At 37.1% G+C, this 18347-nt stretch overlaps 1 protein-coding gene across 1 annotated transcript; it reads left to right on the forward strand.

Moving 5' to 3' along the window:
• The first annotated feature begins 10214 nt into the window (after window positions 1-10214).
• Window positions 10215-17275, forward strand: TRIML1 (tripartite motif family like 1). Its single transcript, XM_007948401.2, has 6 exons — window positions 10215-10640; window positions 10857-10952; window positions 13232-13462; window positions 14581-14603; window positions 14937-15034; window positions 16725-17275. The coding sequence occupies exons 1-6, from the start codon at window positions 10215-10217 to the stop codon at window positions 17273-17275; spliced, it is 1425 nt and encodes a 474-aa protein (XP_007946592.2).
• Window positions 17276-18347: the final 1072 nt, after the last annotated feature.

Raw genomic sequence — 18347 nt, forward strand, 5'->3', positions numbered from 1 at the left:
TATGAGAGGAAGAATTTAATTGTCTAAAGAGATGTAGAAATGCTTCCCAGAGGAAGCTCAACCTGAGAGGGAAGAAAGTGGAGGGAAGTAGGAGGATTTCTTTTTTTCCCTAAAGTAGCTTTCATCAACCCTTAAGAGTAGTTCCTAGGGATAAACATGGTTAGGCAGTTACACGAAGCCTGATTTCTTCTTTAAAGGATTGGTGGTTTGAAGGGAAATCGATTATCATGCCAGAACAAGCATAACCTTTCTTTCTGTCATCCAACAACAACAACACACATACCCCGCAATGCTCTTCCATAGCCACCCCCATCTGTTCATCAGAATTGCTTTTAGGAGCTCTGGTAGCATAGTGGCTAAGACACTTGCCTGCTAACCAGACGGCTGGTGGTTCAAACCCACCAGCCACTCCTCGGAAGGAAGGTTGGGCAATCCTACTTCCGTAGTGATACTGCCTCGGAAACCCAAGGAGGGGTCACTATGAGTCGGGGCCGACTCTACGGCACATAACAACAACAATAACAACAGAGCGATGATGTTGATGGCTTCCCACACTGGGCCATGTTCACTAAATTTGCTTTCAATTTGCAAGACTAATGTGCTGGGAGAAAATTATTTGAACAATTTGATTTTCTGGTCATACTAAAACAATTCCCTTATGTATCAGTTGTGAATAAATTACTTTGTGTTACAGAAACATTATTTCCAGCCTACAATGGCTCTTAGTTCTAGTATGGAAATTTCCAAGGATATCTGATATCTAATTGAAACTATTATCTGCCTTCTATGGTCCCTACAAAAGAGCTCTGGTGGTGTAGTGCCTAAGCCATTTGACTGCTAACCAGAAGATTAGTGGTTCAAACCCACTAGCCACTTCTCAAAACGAAGACTGGGCAATCTACTTCTGTAAAGATTTACCACCTCAGAAACCCAATGGGGGTCGCTATGAGTCAGAATCAACTGGATAGCAGTGAGTTTGGGTTTGTTTTATGGTCCCTCCAACTGAGACGTCTCATTCTACATATTCTTCCTGGGCAGTAATCTGTTCTATAACCTTCAGTTAGCTTGTATATCCCAAATTTTTGTCTCCAATTTAGATCCTTCTGCTGCTACCATATATACACCTTTATATGTATATTTGGGAATCTCTATTCAGATATTTCTCAGATACCATAAAGTCAACATTAATTCAGGGTCTCTCTTACATGTTAAAATAATAAATAAATAAATAAATAAATCATATTTTAATGAAAGGAAGCAGTTCCCTCCCTATGCTAAAGGCAACCAAATCTACTCGTTCAATATTATTTATTGGTGTTATCCATGAATATCTCTTCTCTCATATTTCTATAGTTAAACATCAGGCTAAGCTATCTAGTCTCCTTTTTGCATTATTAGTAACTGCACTTCTTTCATTCTCACTGCCATAATTCCAGTTCAACTTTTAACTAATTCAGCAGCAAACAAATAGCATCCCTGTCACAGTTTCTTCTATTTTGAACCCATATTCACAATCAGTCACTGGGGAAAGAAAAATAAATAAATAAATGATCTGATCAAGCCGTTCTCTTGTTTAACACCTTTGTGGATGTGAATTTACTTTGGAATCAAGTAAAAATTCTTCTAGATTTAGAAGGACCTCCCTTTTTCTCTTAAGTAACTTTAGTTTATTGATGAGGAGTTTGCCTTACTTCTATTTCCAGGTCTTTTGTATAACGGTTGTGCCATTTGGATCTCTCTGTTCTCCTAGAACCCATTAAAATGGGAGAAGTGACCACTGAGGAGTCCTTAAATATTTCTTAGAGAGTTTGTCTGAGTTTAGTTTTCTTATATATCCACTGCATTATAGGTTTTAGGTCATGATCCTCCAATTACTTTTCTGGTTACTTCATAAGACTAGATTTCTTGAGAGAGGAACTTGCTATCTTTTGCAGTTTAGGACCTTACATTTGAGCAAATTATTTTTTATACTGTGTTTATGCTGTGGTAAGAATGGAACTACAACTTAAGACTTTGGAGTCAGGGAAGACTCCTTGATCATATGGCTAATTTGATTCAGAAAAATCTCAAGTATACTTACCTGTTCATTTTTCTCTTCTGAGGTTAGTCTTCTCTTGTGAGACTAGTGCCTTGTGTAGAAAATTCAGAATTTCCTGGACTTCATCCTGAAGAAGAAAGTTCACTATTAGCCTCTCAGTGGTTGCTATACTTGAGCTATAAAACAGAAGTTATAGCACTAATTGAGGTATGAATTAGAACATGAAAATTAGTAGTTACTCTACATTATCATGGGGCCTTTGAGACTATTGTGCCTTCATTGTTTACATGTAAGGGATAGAAAAATGACCTAGATGATTATTTTGAAGACTTAAGGTATTAAAAGAAGGCAAGAATGAATGAGATGAGTTTCTAAATTTTTCAAAAAGAAGACAGTCTTACCTTGAAGGTTTTGTTTGTCTCCACAATGGTAACTACTACATGAGACTGATGTTCCAGAGATAAATAACAGACATCACAAAGGGGCAGCTGGTCTACCAGACAGAAACACTTCAGTTTTTCTTCATGTATCTTACATAGACTATTCTTGACATCCATTAAGTGAGGTCTCAGAGGCTTTGCTATTTCAGCCATCATCCCCAGCTGCAGGCTATGCCTTGCATCTCTCAATTTGTAAATATCCTTGCACTGATGGCAGGTGCCCTGACCAGGGGTGTCCTTCCAGTTTTTTAAGAGGCACTCAAAACAAAACTTGTGTTCACATTCAATTGCAATTGGCTTGGTCACATAGTGTAAACAGGTAGAACACATCAACTCTTCCTTGAAATCTATTAGATCCAAGGCAGCCATTGTCCTTTATAGGGAGACAAAATGAAGGATTGAGAGGGGGGAAAAAAAACATCATACCCACCTGTTCTTTTGCAATGTCAGAAATTTGCCTTCAGTGTCAGTGCTGGACTATATTCCTGTATCTTCTTAGTTACTCATTTTTTTTCTTTTATGTCATTCTTACCTATTATAGAAGTTGTCTGGGACTTAAGTCCTCTACCTTAGACCTATCAGAATTCTATTCCCCAGTCCTAGTAATGTTGAGAACTCTTGCTTGTGGCAAGGGAAAGGAGAGAGGTAGTTTTGGTTAAAGGGAGTGTGGAAGCATGCGGGAGAGAGCAGCCTACAGCTGCTCTGGAACCCAGTCCTTCCAGAATAGTTTTGTAACTTAAAGCTAAGGTTCTCAAATTCATTGCATGTTAGAATCATCTAAAGATATGTAACTCTGATGCCTTAACCAGTGGCTTGCAATCTTAGTGTGCATCAGAATCACCTGGTTGTTGTTGTTGTTGTTGTTATGTGCCATCGAGTCAAACACCTGGAGGTCTTATTAAAACACAAATGGTTGGGCCACATTCCCAGAGATTCTGATTCCGTAGGTGGAGAGTGGGGCTCAAGAATTTACATTTTTAACAAGTTCCAGGGGATGCTGCAAACCATTGGTCTAGAACGTGTTCTGTATCAACTCATTCAAATCCTCTGGAAGTAGGACACATGTTTTCTGTTATTATTATTATTATTTAAAACTACCCAGGTGATTCTACTGTGCAACCAGATTTGAGAAGTACAAACTTATAAGATGGAAAAAGTCTGAAAAGGGTGTGATGGAGCCTTGAGAAGGAAGCATGTGTAGAGAATTGAGAGCAAACGTGACACCGGATCACAAAACAGACTTTAAGTTTTCAGTTGGTCTGAGATAAAGGATTTCAGTCTTTTGGGGATGCTTTTCCTTAAATATTCCGAAAGTCTTCTGTTAGCGTCCCTCACTGTCAATCACGGTCACGGAAACATCCCTGGCCTCTCGTGGTACAGCTCCTTATAGGTATTTAGCTCTTAGTTCCTACACCTGCAAATATAATTCCCCCCCAAAATTATATAGTACCTTATTATTGGCATGAGTTTCTTGCTATACCTAGAACCCTCATTTTTCTTTAAAGTTTTTTTTTTTAAATTTTTATTTCCCAACCATTCTGACATCCCAGCCCAACAAATACTTGTAGGATGGAAAACGTTTCAATTTTTCTCAAGGGTTCCACAGAGTATTTTTGAAAGTTATCTCCTAAGCTTACCTAGAAGCGAGCACGCTTTGATCTTTGATCTTAGACATGGGAGGAGCGCCACCTGGCAGCGTCTGTTTCCAATTACCATTGAAGAGTTGGAAGGGGAAGACATTCAACTCCATTCACCTTCAATGCTTAACTTGGATCCCTGTCCAGCAAAACCATGTTTTGTTTGTTTTTGGTCACGGTTGTAAACTCCTTGAATGTAATATGTATGCCTCGCTCAACTCAGTGGAAATAGCAGCATAGCTTAGTGATTAATAGCATTTACTATAAAGTTAATCCACCTCTGTGGATCTAGAAGAATTTACACAAAAACTAGATTGTTTTCTCATCTGCAAATGGGACTAAAATAATGGCTGACTGATGGGGTTTTGGGAGGATCAAATAAATTGATACATATAAGTACTAAAAGTGGTGCCTAACATAGAATGAATGCTTTATATTAACAAGTCTCATGTTTTCCCCTTAAATATTTTATAGTGAGAATTAAAGAAAAAAAATGTTTTAACTGTTATTTTTCTTAAGAAAAACACAATGTAGTCTTCCTTATTAAAAGGTTAGGAAAGCTCACACATAGGCATGTGTTTCTCTACTTACACGATACTAGTCTAATGTGGGATAATTTATTTTTATTTTATGATCACTGGGTATAGCACACCACTGAGAATGTAAAAGTTGCCTAATAATTCCTGCAGAATTAAGTGAGAAGAGCCTTATAAGAAGTCATACGATAGATGACATAGAACAAGTTGCCTCTGTCCTCTACAGCTTTTTTTTTTTTTTATGTAACATCACATTTTATTTTATCACATTAAATCTTGTTCACATGGTAGTAATTCAAAGTATCTTTAATCATTTCAAAACCTAGATATCCCATTAAAAAGGGGAATGAAATTGACTAACTCCTCTTCCTTAGTAGTCCATATTAAATCTGGACCACTCCTTTTTATTCTTATTTGTCTATCTTTATTTGAACTGCTTTTAAGAAGTTTCCTTCTCAGAGTCCCATCTCACAGAATTTTCCTCTGGTTTTCCTTCTTATCTCATTAAAGAACAAACATCCAACACATGCTTTCAACAAGTAAATTCTCAATATTCAACTTTTCTTAAAGCAAAATAATGAACAATAGAAGTTTCATTCTACAGAAAAAGACAAGCAAACAAACAATCTCACCTTAATTCCTCATATAAGGTGTGTCTGTTGTCCAAGTTCTGGAAACCAGACCTCAGCTGCCCACCTTGATAAGTCAGGAAATGTGGCTAAGTTAGGAATTTTAATGGATTTTGTGAAGTTATAGCACCTGGTCCCCTTGGTTCATTGATCTGGCCTCTATTAGAATGAAAGAGTTTTACTAACTTCCTTTGTTGCTGGTCCCACCAGCCACTCTTCAGGAGGAAGGTTTGGCAATCTACTTCCATAGTGATACTGCCTGGGCAACCCAAGGAGGGGTCACTATGAGTTGGGTCCGACTTGATGGCACATAACAACAACAACAACATGTTGCTGGTAAGTTAGTGTGCTCCTATAAAGAATGATGAAGGTAAATATTTCACAGATGAATAAAAAAAAAAAAAACTTCTGAGATTAAAAAAAAAAGTTACATCCTACACTCTTTGACTGTCAGATCATGTATCCTGTTTCTTAAATATTCTAAGAGTATTCTCACTTCTAAATAGTAGCTTATTTCTTCACTTTTAATGTACTTAAGTCCTTAGTTTAAAGGTCCAGATTAAATATTATGTATCCCAGGAAGTTTTCCCTGATTATTGCTTCCAAAATTAAATATTCCCCACACTAAAATGTCAGTTCTTAAGGCACACATGATGTTATGCTTTTCAGTGTTTTCTTCTTCTTCTTTTTCTCTTCCCCTTTCCCTTCCCCCTCCCCATCTCTATCCTCTTCCCCACCAGCCTTTTTGGTGCACATATCTCCTGCTTCCAAAGAAGTAATTTTTAGTCATATTTATATTGCTTTCAGTACCAAGCTCATTGCTCTATGTGTTATAGAGGTCCAATACATTTTATGAGCTAAATAAGTAAACCACTATTATTGAAATCACACAATTCATTAAAAACAAAACAAACAAAAATGTTTTAGTACATCACAACTGAAACCAATCTTCTGAAACACTCTTATCCTTCAAATTGAAAAAAAATTGTTTCATTAATTGGCTAACTACAAATTACATCTCAAATTTCTTTGCTATCACAACACTATTTGTTGGAAAAATGCTGACAAACACATGAAAAAGTAAATCAATATATACTTTATTGAAAAATGTATGCAAATAAAGAATGAAAGTGTTCCAATTCCCTTATTCAAAGTTAACCTCTTCATCTGTTGTGTGTCTATCCCTTCACCATGCTTTCATTTGCAAAGACTTATTTATCAATAGCTTTAACATGATCCTGTTTTTGTAAGAAACAAACATATATAACTTAGTTTTTATTATTCATACTTAGTTTTTGGGCAAAATATAGTTTTCCCTTTATTATCATATCATGGATGTCTCATCATAATTATGTACTAAATACTTTCTTATACAATTTAAGAAGCTTAGGCAATGGACATATGTTGCAATCCTCTTTTCCTAAAATTCCATTTAAAAATTTATTTGGTTATTTATTTTGGCTATGTGGATGACTTTTAGTTATTTAAATTTATTCCTTTTTTTCCCCTTAATGGCTTCTAAGTTTTGTAGTATGTTTTGAAAAGCCCTCCCTGAGTTGTTGTTGTTGTTAGGTGCCACCTAATTGGTTCTGACTCATAGGGACTCTACGATCAACAGAATAAAACACTGTTTGGTCATGTGCCATCCTTACAATTGTTGTTATGTTTGAGCCTATTGTTGCAGCCAGCATGTTAGTTAATTTCATTGAGGGTCTTTCCCAAGTAGAAGTCAATTTTAAATTTCTCCTATGTTACTAAGATTCTCCCCTTGTGATAGGCTCCATTGTTTGGACACAGTAATTGTCTATTTGATTAAAAGATACTTTCCTTATTTGCTGAATGGATGTGGGATGGACTATAAACATGCACACACATACACATACATACACAAAATACTATAAATAAATTGAAAACTCTAATGCAAAAGGAAAGTGAGAGTAGAAATTCATGACTAGATAATGTAAGATACCTGCACATATGTCCATTTGGAATGCACATTGCTGTCAGTTTCTAGGTAGAGATCCAACTAAATTTACTTATTTATTTTTCAGATGGCTACCCCACTTTCCCTAAACCATTTTTAAGATAATCCATCTTTAAAATCAAGCCTTCAAGCAAAATATTTTTCAAATAAGCCCTCATCTAACTTTCTGCCAACCCCAATTTAAAAGACTTAATTCTATTATTAAGATTTTTGTTTTCTAAGTGCTCCATCCTTAGCTACATCTGGATTATGGTTGTGACTGTAGACCTATTGAATGTCCCTGCCATCACCTCCCCAGTAGGAGACAGGCCAGAGCAAAAGCTATTCACACAGCTGATCTCAGAAAACGTGCCTAGCAATGCTGTGCCCCAAGGATTGGTGTAATTTATTTTGCGAAGTTTAACCTTCTCTTTAATTTTATTTCATAAATAAGTTAAGCCTACTCAACAATGTATTCAGCAAGATGGTGAAGAAGTATACATTTCCAGCAATTGAATGTGGTCAGTGATTTCAGTTACTCATCATACCATCAGGCCACAATGACAGCTGACCAATTTCTGCCTAAAAGTATTTGAGCAGAATTCATTTCACTGAGAAATAACTGGATATTTTAATCAATTCAAAATTTAGAAACTGAGATGCAGTTTGGTTTGTTGACAAAAGAGTGATTGGGAGGCAGGAGTCCCAGTTTCCCAATTCTAACCTGATGTACATAGTCAGTATTTGGAGGACCAACTCAATTTACTTCAAAAATTATTTATTTTCCTCATCATCTATAGAAAGTAGCTCTTGGTTACTAGCTAGATATAAGACTATAATTCTACAATAATATACTTTCTCTTTATTAATTTAAAAAATTACTTACAGATAAATTGAGCCTTGCAAAATATTCTTCTAGTCACAGATGAATAAGAAATGGTTATGGTATTAAGGAGCTTATCAAAGAAAGGGTTCACTTTGAAAGATAAAGTGGGATGGAACTAATGAGTATAATGTGAAATTGGAACATGTTACTCTCCCCATTCCAAACTAGAATACAGACTTTGTGATGTATCATAACTCCTCTATATGACTTGTTCTAATGATACTTTTCAATGTTAAAGATTCATTCAGGGTTATGATTGGAAATAACACTGAATAGAGTTGACAGTTTATAAATCCTTTGTCCAGTGGTGGCAGTTGGTGTATTATTTTGGATACTTTTATTGTTTTTAAGAACTTTACCTAGCATGAACTCCTAACACTGTATTGAAGTTGTGCCCTAGTTCATGGCCTAGAAGCAGTCTGAGAAAGGTTTTGTGAGCTTTATCTGATGCCACCTCTCTTCCTATTTAGACTTTGCTCTGGTTGTTTCTTTTCCTTAATTTAGACTCTTATCCTAATAATTCATAAATGCAAGACAAGTGAATGAAACATTTCAAATGCAGCTAACAATGACTTCAAAAAGGTGAGTTTGGACTAGGAAGAAGAAAGATGGAGGAAAAAGCATTCTAGGCCAGAAAACAACTTTATCAAAAGTGCAAGACAAGAAATTACTCCACTTCATGTGGGAAAATGGAAAGGAATGCTTGATCAATCGGAGCCATGAAAGAAAGAAAGAAATGAATGGAGTATCTTGGGCACTGGGTATAGATTGCCAAGAGAAGGTTGCCAAGATAGAGAATGGCAGGATAAAAATAGAAAGGGAGCTCTGGTAGCATACTGGCTAAGGCACTTGACTGCTAACCAGAAGGCTGGCGGTTCAAACCCACCAGCCACTCACCAGAAGGAAGATGGGGCAATCTACTTCCGTAGTGATACTGCATTGGAAACCCAAGAAGGGGTCGCTATGAGTTGGGTCCGACTCGACGGCACATAACAACAACAACAACAACGTCATGATGAACTTAATGAGGGAATGAGACTGGTTAGATTCTGAAAAAGAGCTTTTAAGATCTTCTTACATTCTGGCAGGAAAAAGAAGGTGAGCCCTGACAATAACATAGTACGTCTATAGGATTTGAACTAATCTCAGTGGTTATTGTATAAAATCACCACATTTTACATTTATTTTTTCATGAATCTAAAGAAAAGCTCTACACATTTAATTACTGCCTAACAGTAACTTAGTAAAAATAAAGAGTTGGGGAAGGCCTGGTTTGGACATTTTCAAAGAGTAAAAATATATGAGCAAAGTTATGTTTATGCTAGAATGTGATTATTTCCATGTATGCCATAGTATAAGGGCCTACCGAGCCCTCTCACATGAAGAATGTTGTTTAAGATGTCTTCCTTGATGACAGGGGGTGATTGCCATGGGCTACAGAGCAGAATAAAGCAATAAACATAACTCTGGTAATTCATTATACATCTCAAGTCAGAAAATACTTCAACAATGAAATTTCCCTCATTTTGTTGGAATGAATAAATTAAAGGATATGGTTCTTGTGAAGGATTAGGAAGTATAGGATTTAGTTAAGAAAAGGGCCTAATGAGAGGAGGCATATATAATTCAGTTTTCTTCCTTCAATGTCTGAATTAGGTTCTATTCATTTTCCCAAATATTTAGACCATACTTCCAATTCAGATCATCATCATTCAAATCTCTGTACTGGCTTACCCTAAATTATTCAATCCTCTAGATAAATCCAAAGGGATTAAGTGGTATCCTAGTGCTTTTATTTAAATATCCACTTCTCAAAATGGTAACTGTTTGGAGCACATGGCTTGCACAGATAGAAGTTCAATAAAAGTTGGAGTTGATGATGAACTCAATGTACAGGAGTTCTACGTTGAGTCATAATTGGCTTTGTGTTGGGCAGTATATGTCAATTGGTGAAATCAGGCACAGAGGAGAATAAGAGTTTCTTGTAATAATATCATAGCAATTGATTACCCACTTGTCACTCAAAACAATGGCACCTCAAGGAGGATTTTTCTAATCCTAGAATAGAAATGTGACCTTGCCCTGATGTCCTTCCTTGACAAAATGTCTACAGCAGATCTGATGGAAAATCTCAGAGAAGAACTAACCTGTTTCATCTGCTTGGACTATTTCACCAGCCCAGTGACCACTGAGTGTGGGCATAGCTTTTGTCTGGTGTGTCTTCTCAGAAGCTGGGAGGAACACAAAACACCCTTATCATGTCCCGAGTGCTGGAGGACCTTGGAGATCCCTCATTTCCAGCCTAATGAACGTCTGGGGAGACTGGCTGGTATCGGCAAGCAACTCAGGTCCCAGGTGCTCCAGAGTGAGGATGAGCAAGACAATCATGGGAGAATGCTGGCAGGCACTAAAGTGTTCTCTGATGATGATCAGAGCATAAACTCTTTCTCAAGCCAAAGTCATGGAATAAACAGAGGGCATCTCTTGAATGAGGCTGAGGAGTATCACAAAGTAAGATTAGCTGCTCAGTATAAAACTCAGAAGAGAAATCTGATTTCCTCACTTATCAGAGCTGTCTGTGGTAACTCCCATAGTATTCTCTATTGATGATAGTCATGGGTGCCGATCTCCAGACTTGCATGGTCCCAGTCATCTTATTGGTCTTCAAGTCTCCTTGATAACCTAGTGTTCTGCTCACTTACCACAGATAATTTGTTTCTATTGCAGGAGAAACTCCAGGAAATCTTAAATATGTTGTGTAAAAGAAAAAAGGAAGCTCAGGCTATTTTAACACATGAGAAGGAGAGAGTGATATTGTGTAAGGTCAGTATTTGTCTAATTTTTGCATCTTATATATAATTCTATAAGGAGGACTAAAGAGACACGTGATTAAATATCAGATCCACACCCCCCTCCCACCAGTCCCAGGTCTAAATTGTGCAGCATCACTGCTTTGGGCTATGAAATTTCCTTTGTACATTTGGAAATCTAAAGACTAATCATAAACTATTTCATCCTACCCAGGCAGACTTACTATTTTTTCCTTCTCTGTGCACCCATAAAACTCTTTGCTATCTATATTATGTCTCAGATTATAATTATTCAAAATACAAGTTATAGAGAAATAGTATAGGATGAATCTTTATCAATAAAGAGGAATAACTCAAATGCTTTGGGTAAAAAAAGGAAGTGTGATAAAGCAAAAATAAATGAAAGATAGATGAAAATAAAGGTAAAATAGTAGTTTAAGTTGGTACAGAGAACAAATGCTAGAAGTTGGTGACAGATTTGGATTTGAAGTGCCTCTCTGTCAAGCAAAGAAGTAAATGTTTAATTAGATATTTTTTTTTAAAAAAATATGTATGTGGACCTGATTCTCCCAGAGTTCAAGTTCTTAAATGAGAGTATTTGTGATGTATATTTCTATTCATAGTAAGAAAACTAATGCTACTTTCAATGAAAAAAAAAAAAGTTGAATTAACATGTATACCTATCTATCTATCTATCTATATATAGATAGATAGGTTGTGCAATCCTACTTCCGTAGTGATACTGCCTAGGAAACCCAAGGAGGGGTCGCTGTGGGTCGGGGCCAACTCGAAGGCACATAACAACAACAAACATAGCATATATATCTATCTATATTTTAGTTTTTGTTGTGATTTGGGTGAAAGTTTACAGAGCAAATTAATTTTCCATACAGTAGTTCATACACATTTTGTTTTATGACATTGACTGCAATCCCCCACAATGTAACAGCTCTCTTCCCACTTCTGCCCATAGTTACATCTTCCCTATGTCCTTCCCTCCCATACACTCTTGCTCCCACAACCCAAGTTTCTCCCTATGTAAACACTGCCTTTCTGTTCTCCCATGATCCATTGCTCCAAGGAGTGCATCTACCTGATATAATGTTTACATCATATAGCTCTCTGTTGTCTGTCTGGAAGCCACAGGAGTGAGTTCAGTTCCAAACCTGAAGGGTAACTAGGGGCCATAGTCTCAGGCTCTATCAGACCAGTTAAGCTGGTCTTTGTTTGTGATTTTGAGTTTTGCTCCACATTGTTTTCCCATTCTATCCAGGATCTCCTGCACTGATCCTCCTCTGAGAGGTTGATACTGGTATCAGGGCACCATCTAGTTCTTCTGGTCTTATGATCATACAGGCTGAGGACTGCATGGTCTACTAGTCCCTTACACTAATTGTTTCCATATGTCTTTGGTTTTCTTTATTCTTCCTTGCCCTGGATGGGGAGAGACCCATAGTTGCATCTAGATGGCTGCTTGCCATCTTTTAAGATCCCAGTTGCTACTTATCAAAGTAGGATGTACAACAACGTTTTTGTGTACTATGTTATGCCAATAGATCTTGATGTCCCTGGCTACCATGGTCCTGAGCCCACAGGTCCAACTATTTGCTCCCTCAGGGAGCCACCACAGCCTTGCCCCTTGTCAGCTCTATATATACCCAAATATTCTTACAGTATATACAAATTTGCAGGTAGAAACATCTACTCACATACTCTTTGTTTTTCTCCTTAGGCTGCTTTATTTCTTATCATAGTACTGATCACCACCTATTATATTTGTCTGTTTATTTTTGGTCTTTCCCTCAAGAATAACAGCCTCCTAATAATAGAAAATTTGGTTTTGTTTAGTATTGTATTTACAGCACACACATTCTGAAATATCAAAATATCCACCCATCTGATCAATACCATAAAAACCCAAAACCACTGCCATTGATTCTGATGCATAATGACCCTCGTCGGGTTTCCAAAGCTGAAAATCTTTATGGAAGTAGATTGCCTGATCTTCTGCCTGCAGAGTAGCTGGTGGGTTTGAACTACCAATCTTCTAGTTAACAGCCAAATGTCTTATGAGCATTGAGCCACAAGAGCTTGTTTTCTAATATATATATATATATATATATATATATATATATATATATATATATATATAAATTAGAAAATATATAAAATGTGTCACATTTTGAGAAATGTCTTGGAAAGGACTTGGGAAGGAATAAGAATTTACAGATATGAGTGTTTCTGTTACTAATGTCATTATACCCTGTGTATGTGCGTGTATGTAAAATACAGGAAGAGACAAAGAATTGTAAGCAGGTTGTTATGTTAGAATACATGAAAATGCATCAGTTCCTGAAGGAGGAGGAACAGCTGCAACTCCAGCTACTAGAAAAGGAGGAAAAAGAGAACTTGAAGAAACTGAGGAACAACGAAATCCATCTGACCCAACATATCAGAAGCCTAAGCAAAATGATTGGACAGATAGAGTCCAAGTGTCAGAATTCAAGTATAGAATCATTTGAGGTGAGATTAAAATTCATGAGAATGTTGGGAAAATTAATGGAAGGAAATATACAAGTCACAATATTTTGAGTCATAAGAAGAACAATTTTTGTTATTCAATTGAAACTAAGTTCTGTCTCAAATGTAGTTTTTCTAAAGAATTAACATCCTAAATAAAATATTGACAATGAGGAAGGAAAAAAAAAAAAAAAACAACACAGGAATACATATCCCAACCAAGCTTGATAATGAACCCAATTTCTTTTGTGCCCACCTCTCTGAAATCTTTGTTTTGGCACATATTTTACTTAATTTATTAGTATTTACTAGTGCCAGGTACATAAAATTTAATCTTCATAAAGACTTGATGAAGATAAGTAGTATATGATATTTATAGATGAAAATCATCTATAAAGTGGGTTTTATAACATGTTCAACCACACAAATATCTCTTGCAGGGGTTTCTGTGTTTTTAGCTGTACTGGTCATTATAAAAGCTGACTTAATCTTAAGTCTTGGCACATACTTAATAATTGAGGCCAATGGCAGTTCGGTGATTTGTTTGCCAAATAGCTAATAGTTGGTAAACCCAGGTACTCTGTGTACCAAATCTGTACTTGTTACCATCTTCATTATACTGCCTTCCTAGGCTACTGTATTCTTCAGGACCATTTTAAACATAAGCCATGTAAGTCAATTCCAGCTGCAGGTCTGTTTCTTGGACTGGTCACACAGAATGCTGCTATTTAATTTAGTTCTTGTTAACCAGTTCCTCAAACCTTATAGAGGGTTAGCCCCAGCTATCATCAAGCCATTTTCCTTTGCTTATCTCTGGTTCCCGAGACCTTGTCTAAGGAGCTTGACTATTTGTCTCCATTTTCAACAAGGTTCTATGATGACATGGAAAAAAAAAAAAAAAGAAGACAAAGTAGTCTCTAGTCATTGTGAAAAATATTTTATGTTCACCAGGAACCACCTATAGAATAAACGGAGGCTTTTTATTCTGTCATTTGTTCTCTCACTCAAGAGCTATGGGGATGGATTCTGTAAACTCTACAAAGAACTGTACTCAAAATGGATTCAGTCTTACTAATGATCAAAGTGTGCAAATACTAATTCTCCTTCTTTTATACCCTTAGGAAGTGAGAGAACTCCTGGAATGGTATGTTTCTATTTTGTGTTCTAATGTAAGATATAAAGATTTGGTGCTGATAAAACAGGTTATTTGGGGGTACAAACCCACCATTCACTCCTCGGAAGGAAGATTAGGCAATCTACTTCCGTAGAGATATCCCCTTGGAAACCCAAAGGGGGTCGCTATGAGTCAAATGGACTCCATGATAGTGAGTTTGGGTATTTATTTATTTATTTATTTTAGTGAGAGTAGAGGTGGAAGTGTCTATGTTGTTAGGGCAAAATGAAATAGACTGTCAAATAGGAACAAGTTGCTGGTAAGTGCCAAAGAGAGAGCGTAACTGTCTCTTCCCTCTTGTAGGAGTGAACCACTCTTGAATCAGTGCCCAGAGGCCACCACCACAGAACTGAGTCTATGCCGCATCACAGGAATGAGGGAGATGTTGAGAAAATTCAGCAGTAAGTCAACCTGATTTGTCAAATCTTCAGGGAATTTTAGAGTTAACTTCAATGTCTGTCAAGGGATGCAAAAAGATCCTTTAGGCAACTTCCTCTAGCATCAAATCTCTGCCATCTTGGTGCCAGGCCCTCACGTAAGGTTTCCTGAGTCACCATTAAACACTGGGAACACTGGGGCCAACTGACCATCTCTGTCCTTGAGAAAAGAGAAACAGGGTGACTTGGTTGATGTTTTGATCTGACTGACTTTGTTTTTCTGCCCATGGAGTCCTGATCCTTCTGTTTTGTTTTTTTTTTTAATTGTTCTAGTTTGTCCTAATCCCCACCTCTCCTGAATACACACATACAGACATGCACACCAAATATACATACTCATACACACACTCACATAACTACAGGAGTTTCTGCATTTCTAGCTCTTTCTTGCTAGGATAAAAACTTACTTGAACTGGTAAATTCTAGTGAGGGAACTTTCAAAGAACTTTCCTTTTAGAATAATAAGGCCACGAAAGGTCAATACGTGGTCTCAAATTTTACCTGTTGACAATCTGACATTCAGAAGAAGGCATAGTGGGCTTTGGACTCAACTGATAGTATGTAAGTGCCGACCTTGTACCTAGTTCAAAGATAGCTTAAGCTCTGGTCTTATAATGATGAATAAGACAGACACTGTTTTTGCTTTTGTAGAATTTTTAGTGAAATTGAGAAGACAGACATTCAATAATCACATAGACCATTTTGATTTGGCCTATACATAAAAGTATGAAATTGTATGATGGTGGCACCTAAGTTTGTCTGGACAGTCAGTGAAAGTTGGAGGCCTATTATGTGACCTCCTCTCGGAAGGTGGGAAAGGAGGCACCCACCTTACTATAATTTGCTCCATGTCATAGATACTAGGAACAACAGTAATTCACAGGTAGTTGCTTTTACTCATGACATAATGAAAAATGTTGGTTAGGAATTGCTATTCAAACACATAGTAACTTTATAATCTTGGCCAAGTTTACTAACACTTATGAACCTCAGTTTTCTCTTAGATAAAAATGAAAAAAAATGAACAATACTTGTGTTGATTAGATGAAATAATTTTCAGAAAATGTGTGGCACACAGTAGGTGCTTAGTAAATGATAATGGTCTATATTTCTCTCCCACCCAACTGAAAAACAAGGACCAACTTTGACTAGAGTAGAGATTCCAAATCAAACCAAACTTATTGCTGTCAAGTTGGATCCAACTCATAGTGAGGCCTCCTTGGGTTTCTGAGGCAGTATCACTACAGAAGTAGATTGCCCATCCTCTGAAGGCTGGTGGGTTTGAATTGATGGCCTTTTGGTTAGCAGTCACATGCATTAGTCACTATGCCACTGGGTGATACCCTCTGTGGATAAAGAGCTCAGAATTCTAAAGTTGTCTTCTAAACAAGACAACTTCCTCTGTAACCAGAGATTCTTCTCAAGCAGCTAAACATTTTTCACATAAATCTTGTTATTTATTTATTTTTTATTTTTAAATTCCCTCTACGTGTTTTTGAAAGAAGAGCTTAGTGACTCTATTATAAACAAAACCCACCATCCTCACCTAAATTACATTAAAAAAGTGACAAAATACTGCAAATTTAATTTAAATTGCACAAATATACACATTTTTAAGAATGTCAGAGGATGATTCATTCTTTCTTTCTTGCAGCAGACATCACTCTGGATCCAGACACAGCCAATGCCTATCTAGTCCTGTCTGCTGATCTGAAAAGTGTTAGACATGGGGGAACCAGACAGCCGTTACCTGACAACCCAGAAAGATTTGACCAGTCTGCAACTGTGTTGGGTGCTCAGATCCTCACCTGTGGGAGACACTATTGGGAGGTGGAAGTAGGAAACAAGACAGAATGGGAAGTGGGCATCTGTAAAGACTCAGTGAGCAGAAAGGGGAACCATCCAAAACTCCCTGGGGACCTCTTCTCACTCATCGGTTTAAAGATTGGAGATGATTATAGTCTTTGGGTCTCATCACCTTTAAAAGGTCAACATGTTAAAGAGCCTGTTCATATGGTTGGTGTTTTTTTAGACTATGAATCTGGACATATAGCATTCTACAATGTGAAAGATGAGTCCCTCATCTATAGTTTCCCTCCAACTTCTTTCCAAGAAGCTCTCAGACCTATCTTTTCCCCTTGCCTCCCAAATGAAGGAACAAACACAGGCCCTCTTACCATCTGCACTCTGAATAGCTATGCCTGAGGGAGATACCCCTGAGCCTTCTCTGAGGCTAAAGTCTAAGACTAACAGATGACTATTAATTAAAATGATTAATATGTTGACAGAATTAGCATCAGATAAGTCAAAAGAAAAGCACTTGCAAAGAGTTTCTATTAACTTGAGCCCACAGTGAACAGCCAAAGTAGGCAATCAATACCAATTAGGAGAAAGCTGATCATATTTTGTGTCATTATTTATGTTACCCCATATATGTGCTAGTCACTAAAAAGCAAGAGATAGAGCTACCCTTCATTACCCTGAATCCCACTGCTTTAGTCCAGTTTTATAAATATATGTCATTTTTTCAAGTGTATGTATTTATTTGATTTTAAAAAGAATTGTGCTGTAAGAACATGCCTTTATTACATGTGCAGAGTACTTCATGCTAAGGCAATCTAGATCTCCCAGAAGACTGTGCATAGTTTCTCCTTTTAGGGTGAGTAAGGGACTCATGGCTTAGCCTTCTCTGAAACATAATTTTTCTTCCCATCTCATGGGATGTGGAGTCTCTGTACTCACGAAGGCTTATGTGTTCAGAAAACTGCAAATATTTGTGTGACTATCATTCTACCATTCATGTTACCATAAACATAAAAGTCTGGAACCTTCTGTTTGTTTGTTAATATATTCAAATATGACAGAGCAAGATCTCTATTCAATAAATATATCAAGACTACGGGGAGCTCTGGTAGCATAGTGCTAAGGCACTTGACTGATAACCAGAAGTCTGGTGGTTCAAACTCACCAGCCACTCCTCGGAAGGAAGGAGGGGGTCGCTATGAGTTGAGGCCGACTTGACGGCACATAACAACAACAACAACAAAAACATGGGTGTCAAGTGAGATAGTTGAATTTTACATATCAGATTATTTTCTGTGCTTTTGATATTTGTTAAGAATAGAGGTTCTTTATCCCTTGAAGGCCAAAACAAACCTCTCTCATAACTCAGAATGCCAGGGCTTGTGCGGAAGGGGGGTGATGTCTGAGTGGAACTTCTTTTGGCTGGTCTCCTATCACATACTTGAGATCCACCCTCACAGCTCACCCCTCCTAG

Source organism: Orycteropus afer, unplaced genomic scaffold (assembly GCF_000298275.1).
Source record: "Orycteropus afer afer isolate SDZICR_OR568_19922 unplaced genomic scaffold, OryAfe1.0 scaffold00215, whole genome shotgun sequence".
Lineage (NCBI taxonomy): Eukaryota > Metazoa > Chordata > Mammalia > Tubulidentata > Orycteropodidae > Orycteropus > Orycteropus afer.

Coding starts and splice junctions, on each gene's coding strand:
- TRIML1 (XM_007948401.2), top strand. CDS start 10,215: ATGTCCTTCCTTGACAAAATGTCTACAGCAGATCTGATGGAAAATCTC. Junction 10,641..10,856: donor AGGCTGAGGAGTATCACAAA/GTAAGATTAGCT, acceptor TTTCTATTGCAG/GAGAAACTCCAGGAAATCTT. Junction 15,035..16,724: donor GATGTTGAGAAAATTCAGCA/GTAAGTCAACCT, acceptor TCTTTCTTGCAG/CAGACATCACTCTGGATCCA.